This window comes from Chenopodium quinoa, unplaced genomic scaffold (assembly GCF_001683475.1).
Source record: "Chenopodium quinoa cultivar QQ74 unplaced genomic scaffold, ASM168347v1, whole genome shotgun sequence".
Taxonomy (NCBI): domain Eukaryota; kingdom Viridiplantae; phylum Streptophyta; class Magnoliopsida; order Caryophyllales; family Amaranthaceae; genus Chenopodium; species Chenopodium quinoa.
This window is the reverse complement of record NW_018745281.1, coordinates 2439302-2449445: the sequence shown is the minus strand read 5'-3', so window position 1 is coordinate 2449445 and position 10144 is coordinate 2439302. Positions and strand designations below refer to the sequence as shown.

Genomic DNA, 10144 nt, shown 5'->3' with positions numbered 1-10144 from the left:
AGCGTTCATCTCAAATTAAACCAGAAAATAAACATTAAGTTATTTTGTCTCAGGTAATCGTGCAGGGCTAAAGTAGACATTGCCCTCCTACATATCCAATCAGAGACTAAAAACTTCTTACCATAAATAAAGCTAGGTTCTGATCGAGCTTCTTCTACAATAAGACTCCAAGCAAAAGCACACCTGCAACTATCTCAATTAAGAGCTACTTAATATTCAGGTCTTAATCGGGTATGTTGCTGGCCCCTGCTTCTACAAAGAAGGCAGTCAGATGAGATATACCAGACCACTAAACTTCTCATAAGTTCATTCGTTTATATCACTAACATTTTCGTTTTACAAGTTCATCCAACATGAGTTACATAACCCAGTGAGTGCAAAGGGAAACTCAAGTTATGAGGAAAGGAACAAAAGGAATTCCTAATCAAATCTAAATCATACAAGAAGGGTTCTCTCAAGGTTATTAAAACAAAGGTCCCCAACTCGAGCAATTCTACCCTGTCTAATATAATCGCAGGTGAATGAGAAAAGGTGAAAAGATTAGGCCACTAAATCTTACTCATCAAACATTTTCACAATTCCTAGCTTCACTCTGTTAGGCTAGATTAATGGCTAGCGATTGAAGTTGTACAAAACAGCTTGATAGATCATGGTTTCTTCTCATTCATTCTACTTCAACCACCCTACATTGGCACAATGCTTTTACGACTCTAATTAAGAGAGTAATAATGCTTCGTAACCCTTGGCCCTGAACCGAGTAAAACAATATAAGCACCGAAACTTACTATCTAAACCCATTCCTCATCAACTTTTTAAGCAAGGTACTAAAAAGACGAGCAACACAAGATACCATATTGAAATCCCTAAACACTGATAATGGTAGCCTATCCCACGAAATATCAGGAAACCAAGTAACCAATCAAGTAAAATCCTAGCTATTTATACACCTTGCTTTGGGCCAAGGTCCATGTGTTTCCCATTTAGAGTAAAATGTGATATAATGACATTTGGTCGATGTAGAAACAAATTGATTGCTAAGTACCCAAGCTAGCAGCAAAGAGTTTTTCACAGAAATATTCACATAAATTATCTTCATCTCTATGAACTGCCATTTGGACTTATCTAAATAAATAAGCTGGATTATGTCTAATACGTCATACTATGCACTCTATAAGGCCAATTCTCATAGGAGATAGGTGTTAAAAAAAAATTGCCCAAAGATGTTACATAATGCTACAAAGTTATAAGCTATGTTTCAGGAAAGGATACGTTTCAGAAACATTAGCACAGAAATAGTTGGGGTTACAAAAAGGGAAACCTCATGTCCCACTGTCCCAGAAAAGTCACCCCTAAACAATTAATAGTTATTAAGTCACCCATCTAGTATTGACTTCCAATAAAACAGTAAAGTTGCTCCAAAAGTGACCTGAATTTTACTGTACATCCATCTTATGTTAAAGTGACTCAAAACACAATCAGGTAACCCAAATAAACAAGCTTACAGTTCTACAAGATGGTCAGAAAATAGACCAATTTTAAATGATAACAATCAATTCTGCTCAAAACTAAACCAAGAAGCAGGCTATTCAACTCTTTTATCTCAAGTAACTCATCCTTAAAGGGGTCAAAGTGGCATTGGCTTCCTACATTCCAATTACAGCCTCCTACCATAAGTGAAACAGGTTTTGATTGAGCTTCTTCTACAAAAAGACTAAGTGAAAGAGCAGCTGCAACTCTCTTAACTGAGACAAATACACAAGTATATCAGACACACCTTTGGTTACCCTCAGAACATTAATATAGCAGGTGTGTTTCGGGAACCTGCTTCAGTGCTTCTACAAAGTAAACCAGTCAGATGAAATGAACCAGAGCATTTATACATCTCAAGCAACTGATATTTTTTTTTCTTCTCATTTCACTCACATTTTCCTGTTCCAAGTCTAGTCATCACGAAATATAAGTGCCAAGGAGCATTCAAGTCAATAGGAAAGGAACAAAAGGATCTCCCAATCAAACCTAAAGCAAAAAAAAAGTATCTCTTTGAGTCCTTAAGAGTTAGGAAAACAGAGCTCTTAGTTCATGTAATTCCACTCAGTTTGGATGCTTGAAAAGATTACAGGGGAATAGGATCAGGGCACTAAGCTGCTAATAGATAGTGATTGATAATTTTAACCAATGGCAGAAATTTTATAACCTCTGGTTAAGGGTTTGTCAGAACTACTCCATAATCCTTCATACAAATTGCAAAATTGTCTGAAATTTTGCACCAAATGGGGTAAAGAAGAAAAGGCACCTATATTTAGTCTCTTTACCCTTTCCTTACCCCCCCCCCCCCTCTTTCTAAGTGAGGTACTGAAAAAGATCTAATCACCACAAGATAACTTAAGACAATCAAAAAGAGGACTAAAACCTCTGATTAAGTTAAGTATAGTACTTTACAGTCTCGTATTCCCAAGTCTTTTTGAAAGACCAACAACAAGGCCAAGTAAATTAACTCTTTCACTCCTCAACGATACCATTTAAACAACATTATCTCACACTACCACTACAATTTAAAATTTCAAATTACTTCAATTTATAAAACAAGCTCATCAAGGTTGAGATTTTACATCATCAATATCAATGCAGTCGATATAACACTTGTATGAGTTCAAATTTCTCCGAACAATTGATGGTTTTCTTTTCATTACCAAAAATATAACTATGCAAACTCACCATACTTCAGTGCCTAAAAAATCCCAAAAAAGAAACCATACTAATCATTGTCAATTAAATATCAAAACTCACTTGAATTCGATATCAAAAGAGCAAAAGAAACAGAAATCATCATCATCATCATCAACTATCAATTGAATAATAAAACTCAAAATAATATGCATATAAATAATTATACGTTCATCAGCTGAATAACGAAACTCAAAATAGCATATACTTGTATATAAGTAATTATAAGTTGATAATTTCCTCAATAATTTAATGATTTCATTTGTTCATCTAAAGTAGAACTAACAGCTTACAAAATCTGTATATTCCATTGTTCTAACCCACATTTAGCAAAAAATTTATAAAATCAAAATTTAACAATACCATACATTAACAGCTTGCTCAAACCTTCCACCTTCAATTCTGCACAAAACTAAACTAGAAAAGCCGGTAATTGGGTTCTTTAAGCTCAAGTAACTCATCTTTACTGGGGCTAATATGACATTGCCTTCCTACATTTCCAATCACAAGCATACAACCCCCCTACCATAAATAAAGGTAGGTTCTGATTGAGCTTCATCTACAATATCTTGTCAAAAAAAGAAAAAAAAAAATTACAATAAGACTCTTAGTGTAAGAGCAGCTGCGACAATCTTAAATGAGACATTTCACAAGTATGTCAGACACAAAAGGAACTCCCAATTAAACCTAAAGTAAACAACTTTGGTCGTTAAAAGTTAGGAAATCAGAGTTTCCAATTCATGAAATCCAGCCTGTTTGGGATCTTTGGATGTTTAAAAAGCTAGAGAATGGAAACAGGATAAAGATTAAGCCGCTGATAAAATACTAAAATAGTGCTCAGCAATTTTTAGCATCCACTAATGTGACATTGCCCCTCCTACATTTCCAATCACAAGCATACAACCTCCTGCTATCAATTAAGCTAGGTTTCGATTCAGCTTCTTCTACAATAAGATTTTAAAAGAAGAGCTGCTCCAATTTTATTAATTGGAGACCTATAGACTTTCTGACACACCCTATGTTACCCTCGGAAAACTGATATAGCGGATATCGACAAAGTAACCAATCAGATGAGATATACCAGAACATTTATATACCTCAATCACCCCACATTTTTTTATTTAATATTTTTTCATTTCACTCATATTTTCTATTTCCAAGCCAATTCAACATGAAACAGTTGGTGCTAAGGACAATTCAAGTTGATAGGAAAGGAACAAAAGGATCTCCCAATTAAACCTAAAGCAAACAAAAAGGTTATCTTTGGGTTCTTAAGAATTAAAGAAAACCATCCAACTTATGAATATCCACCCTGTTTAAATGCTTGAAAAGATTACAGGAGAATGGTGACAGGGCAAAGATTAAGGCGCTAACAGAAAGAGTTCAACAATTTTACTATTGGCACAAACTTTAAATGCTCTGATTAAAGATGTTATAAAACTACTCTGTAACCCTTAATACCAATTGCAAAATTATCTCAAGACAATGCAACAAAACAGAGTAAAAAAGAAAAGGCACCTAAAGTTAGTCTCTTTACCCTTTTCTTAAACCCTTTCTAAGCAAGGTACTAAAAGATCTAAGCACCACAAGACAACTTAATATAATCAACAAGGGGATTGAAAATTTGAAACCTCTAATTTAAGTTACGTATATTACTTTACAGTTCTCATACTCCCCAAGTCTTTTTCAAAAGATCGACAATATGGCCTAGTAATATAACTCTTCTACACCTCAACAATATCTTTTAAATAACAGTATCTCACACTACTCCAACAATATCAAATCTCATTACACACCATTATATACAAGCTCATATAGTTTGGAGCTTTACATCACCAATATCAATGCAATCAATAAAATCTTGTATGAACTCGAATTTCTCAAGATTTTGATGGTTTTCTTTTCCTTACCAAAAATAAATCTATGTAACTAACAACTTGCTAAATAACCATACTTCACAGTGCATCAACAAAATCCCACAAAACATTATACTACACCATACGCTGATACCCAACTCACTCAAATTTGATATCAACAGAGCAAAAAGAAATCATCCTCATCAATTCATCATCAACAAGATAACAAAATTGAAAATAGCATATATATATATAAATAATTATAGGTTAATATTTCCTCAATAATTTGATGATTCCATTTCTTCGTCTAAAGTAGAACTAACAGCTTACTAAATCAGTATAATCCATTGTTCTAACTCAAAATTCACTCTTATAACAAAATTTTATAAAAACAAAATTTAACAATACCATACATAAACAGCTTACTCAATCTCCCACCTTCATCTTCTCCATCAATAACTCCCAAGACTGCTGTTCAAAATCGAGCCAAGAAGTCCCAACACCGCGAACGCCAACAACGGGCTAACATCCAATGTATCGAAAATTGGAGGAATAATATTCCGAAACAAATTCAAATAAGGATCACACAAATCCCTAATTGCCGATAATGGCTGCCTATCCCACGGAATATTAGGGAACCAACTGAGCAAAACCCTAACCATTAAAACCCCACTATAAATATCAAGCCATTTCGCCATTCCAGCAGCAACAACTGTCAATGGAGTGTTAAGTGAACCACTTGGACGGTCTTTCAATGCGGCGAAGAACAAAGGACCCACTGAACAGAGCAAATTCTTCCTCAAATTGCTGAGATTCTGGAGCTCATTAGGGGTTGGTGAGGGTAAAATCGAAGCGATTTTAGTAGCGAAGAGTTTCGAAACGGAGAAAATGGTGGTGATCAAGGTGGTGATTGGGCGCATGGAAGTGGAAAGTGGGGAATTGTTGAAGGGTAAAGTTGGAATTGATGAAATTGAAGGTGCTGGAGTTGAAGATGAAGAAGAAGCCCTAATTTGAAGAGAGAGATTGGTGGTTGTTGCGGCGCAGGTTGCGAAGAAGAGGGTTTTTCTGGTGGGTTTTGATAAGGAGAGAAAAGGGGTTTTAGGGTGTAGGAGAAAGAGAGATTGAGAAGAAGCTGTAATGGTCGCCATTTTTTGAGGTTTCAGAGCTTTCTTCTTGTTCGTTGTTTGTTGAAAGAGGAGAGAGAAAGAGGAAAGGAGGGAGAAGAGTGTGGATGATGTTTTGATAAGAGGGAGATTTAATGGCGTTTTAGTGGGCTTTCTATTTTTGGTTTATGTTTGAGTTTGGGTTGTACTAAATATCGCTCCCTTTTTACCTAGTAACGCTCTCATTTTAATTTGGATGGACTTAATTACCCTTTTTTTTTAAATATATTAATCTTCTTTTATCTTTCACTTTTTACTCCACTCTTTCATTACTTTTTTTTTTTTTGATAAAAACATAACATTCACACACTTTTCTCTTCTACAATTAATAAAATTCAGATTTAAAAAAAAAAAAAAAACCCTAGAACGAACACATCCACACACCACTAGATCTATACTAACAACCACCTAGACGAAATATTGTGTTTGGTCGAAAGGGGAAGGGATAATAATAATAATAATTATTATTATTATTATTTTGGAACTCCAAGGGAGAAACGCCTAAAAATTTTGGAACTCCAAGGGGGGATATACCTAAAATTTCTGAATCCCCTTGGAAGATTCGAAATTCCAGGCGTTTCTTCCAAGGGGATCAGGAATTTACAGGCGTTTCTCCCTTGGAGTTCTATAATTTCCAGGTGTTTCTCCCTTGGAGTTCTATAATTTCCAGGCGTTTCCTTAAAAATATAAAAATAAAGAAAAACGAAACTTCAGATGATGCGCCATATGCTTCGACGAATGCTCCGGTGTTGCAAGGTTGTTGTCATCCATCGGCCGACAGTCGTAAAGAGATATTACAGAATTTTTTAAAATATTTTGAATTACGACGTCTTTGTGGTGGGGTCGGGGAGGTACGATTGCATGTGGTAAAGTATAAGGGAATTCAATAATAAAGTTAAAGTGAAATGGGACCATAGGAGACCATTTTAGAAGGAGGGTAAGTTCGTACATACATATCAAAAGGGGAGCGTTACTTGATAAAAGGGGAGCGTGGTTTTTGAGTAAACTCGCAGTGGACCCATAATAGAAATGTTGGATGCTAGTAGACTCGACCACCTCATCGAATCCGATCCTGAACATTCAAAATGACACCTTTAATTAAATTTTAACATAAATTGAACAATTTTAACATTAACTCTATAGATATTTTAAATACATAGCTGAAGATAATAATGATCAAATATGTGTATTGAAAACAAAGAAAATGAAGTTGGTGAAACAAATGAGAAAGAAGTGAAGGGTAGCATAACACTATAACCCATGGTTGAATTTTGTATATTTAAATGAGTATGAGTAAATCAGGCGCATAATATATTATGTATTGTAATAGATTGGAGGACTTGGACTTTTGAACCGGTAGCTAATTACTGATTGATAGTTGGTTGTATTAAGGTCATGTTCTTTTGAGCTTTTGGGCAGAGCAGACCAGAGGTTAGCAGAGCAGACTAATTTAACTAACTTGCTATATTAGTAAATTTGACTAGTTAGTAATAACAATTTTTGTAAAAGCGTTTGGTAAATATGGAATAACTTTAATTATTATTAGCTGTTTCAATGTATATAATAAATTAATTTTTAATTTTTTTTAAAGCTAATTGAATAAGCTAAATTTAATCAAAAACCTTCTAATATGAGGGTTTTTTAAACGGGTTGTTTGAACCCTAAAAACATTTTCAATAAGCTAATTTGCCAAACTCCCAAATTAGCTTTTTTAAATGATCAAACCTCTAATAAGGGTCAATATATAAGCTAAAAGCTGAAGGCTTACATCTAATTATTAATTGATAATTTTCATAATTGAAATTGATATAGATTTTATTGAAATCGAATTTTACCTATTCAAATTATTTTTTTACCACTTGAAGCTGATCAAAATTATTTATTAAAACTAATTTTGAATGAATACATTGTATTATATATTTAAGGTAAAAAGAAATGGTTATAATAATAAATACAGTCCAATCCAATCCAATTAAATACTTTGGTAATACACTTTAATACTTAATCTTTTCTTTCCTTCATATATAGAGTATTTTTAATCATTGTTTCAGTAAGAATCCTACAATATCTTATGGCATTGGATATATGAGTTGGAATACCACAAGAAAAATAATATAAATGGAAGAAAATCATATGATTATATGAATATTTTTTAAGTATGGAAAGAATATTATTCAATTTGATTTTAAAGTTCATCAGAATCATTCATATTGTGACATGAAAAAAATGTATACCATATAGTCTTGATTCCTCATAATAATAGTTCACAACAATTTAAACCACACCCCATTAGCTTAGCCATTCGATAAAAGTTTTCTCATACAACGGTTGTATGTGAAAATGTATGGTCATTCGAAGGTTTGTATATAGTAGAAACTTGTGTAATTTCAAGCATATACAAGAAAAATGATGTCCCCCTTGATATTCTCTAGGAAGCCAACATTAAGCTTGATGCAATTCTCCAAAAATTGTCACAAAATTCGATTGAATATGGTTATTGTAACACTTTTATTGTTGTGCCTTGTATTGCCTGCCTACTACTACAACTCATTCACATATGAAAGTACTATAATTGTTACCAATTGCAATGTTAGTAGGCAGACGCCGGGAAAAATCACTCCAAGAGTTGATCAAGAAGCAACAAGGAAGCAAAAATATGATCCGAAATCACTAGACATTCATGTTAAGCAAGATCCTTGCTCGGGCCGTTACATTTACATGCATGATCTGCCTCCAAGGTTCAACCAAAACTTGCTTAAAAATTGTCATACTCTTGTTAAATGGTATAATTTCTGCCCTTATGTGAAAAATGACGGTTTAGGCCCTCGAATTAACAAGAACAGTTGGTATCATACTGACCAGTTTATGTTATCTGTGATATTTCACAATAGAATGAAGCAATATGAGTGCTTGACTAGGAACTCTTCCTTGGCCTTGGCGATTTATGCTCCATTTTACCCTGGCCTAGAAATAAGACGATACCTTTGGAGCGAGGTAAACTCCTCAGTCAAGGATGCAGAAGCCTTAGATTTCGTCGTGTGGCTAAAGAAAAGGCACGAGTGGAATCGAATGTTTGGTAAAGACCATTTTTTTGTAGCAGGGAGAATTAATTGGGATTTTAAGAGAACAAGTGATAGTAACGACGGTTGGGGTAGCAAGCTCTTGAATTTGCCTGAAGTCAAGAACATGACAGTACTAACAATAGAATCAAGTCCTTATGAAAGTAATGAATTCGCGATCCCATATCCTACCTATTTCCATCCCTGGAACATGAGTGAAGTGCTTGAGTGGCAGAAAATAGTGAGGAGAGCAACGAAAAAGCGAGCATACCTCTTCTCATTTGCTGGGGCCTCGCGCCCCAATCAGAAACAGTCAATCAGAGGGGAGCTGATCAGTCAGTGTAAAGATGCTCTGAACAATCGTTGCAACTTAGTTAACTGTATGCCAAACAACTATCAGTGCAATAGTCCAACACATATCATCGAGATGTTCATGAAGTCGGTTTTCTGCCTGCAGCCCTCAGGGGATTCATACACAAGGCGGTCCACTTTTGATTCGATCTTGGCTGGCTGTATCCCGGTTTTCTTCCACCCTGGATCAGCTTACATTCAGTACTTGTGGCATCTTCCGAAAAATTACACCAAATATTCAGTATTTATACCAGAAGATGGGGTTAAAAATGGGACTGTCAGAGTTCAGGAGTTGCTGTCACAGATTTCAGAGGAAGAAGTGTCTTCCATGAGAAAAGAGGTAATAAGATTGATACCGAGAATATTATATGCACAGAAAAAATTGGATATGGTAGAAGACGCGTTTGATGTTGCTGTCAGAAAAATTCTCAAAAGGATTGAAGATGCCAGGAGACTAATTCAAGAAGGAACAGAACCAAGCAACAATTCCTCTGGAAATTTAAGCAGAGAGTATTTCTCAGAAGGTAAATTAAAGGAGTGGAGTTCTTTCTTCTGACATTTCGACCAAATTATGAATTTTGTAATGTATGCATAATCATTAACTTATGTATATACTGTATGACTGAATTGTTGTGGTACAATTTTTCACAAGTTTTACACAGTTAGATCTCCTTTGAGAGGTTTGGAATGAACCTCATTATTTCTCAATGAGTACTTCTGCAAGTTTTGTCAAACTTTTTATTACAGAAATTTCAGGTCTCCTTGCAGCAATTTAAGCAAGTTGAAGTTGCTAGAGATGAATGCATGTGTTAGTGACTAGAATCTCTGGCATTACCCACCCTACCTAGGTGTCTGCCCGCGTTAGTCGCTGATCAAGTTGAGTCAGGGCTATACTGATCTTTCATATTTTAACGATGTTATTAGTAAGACATTCTAACATTATAACTGTTTATGAGTATAAATGTATAATCATATATTCTGATCAAACAAG

The 10144-nt window shown here is 34.7% G+C and overlaps 2 protein-coding genes across 2 annotated transcripts; one reads left to right on the top strand and one right to left on the bottom strand.

Moving 5' to 3' along the window:
• Nucleotides 1–4811: 4811 nt before the first annotated feature.
• Nucleotides 4812–6102, bottom strand: LOC110711673 (ylmG homolog protein 1-2, chloroplastic-like). Its single transcript, XM_021890090.1, has one exon. The coding sequence runs from the start codon at nucleotides 5726–5728 to the stop codon at nucleotides 5033–5035; it is 696 nt and encodes a 231-aa protein (XP_021745782.1). The 5' UTR covers nucleotides 5729–6102; the 3' UTR covers nucleotides 4812–5032.
• A 2131-nt stretch (nucleotides 6103–8233) lies between these two features.
• On the top strand, nucleotides 8234–9709 carry LOC110711578 (xyloglucan galactosyltransferase KATAMARI1 homolog). Its single transcript, XM_021889986.1, has one exon. It carries the CDS (start codon nucleotides 8234–8236, stop codon nucleotides 9707–9709), a length of 1476 nt encoding a protein of 491 aa, XP_021745678.1.
• Nucleotides 9710–10144: the final 435 nt, after the last annotated feature.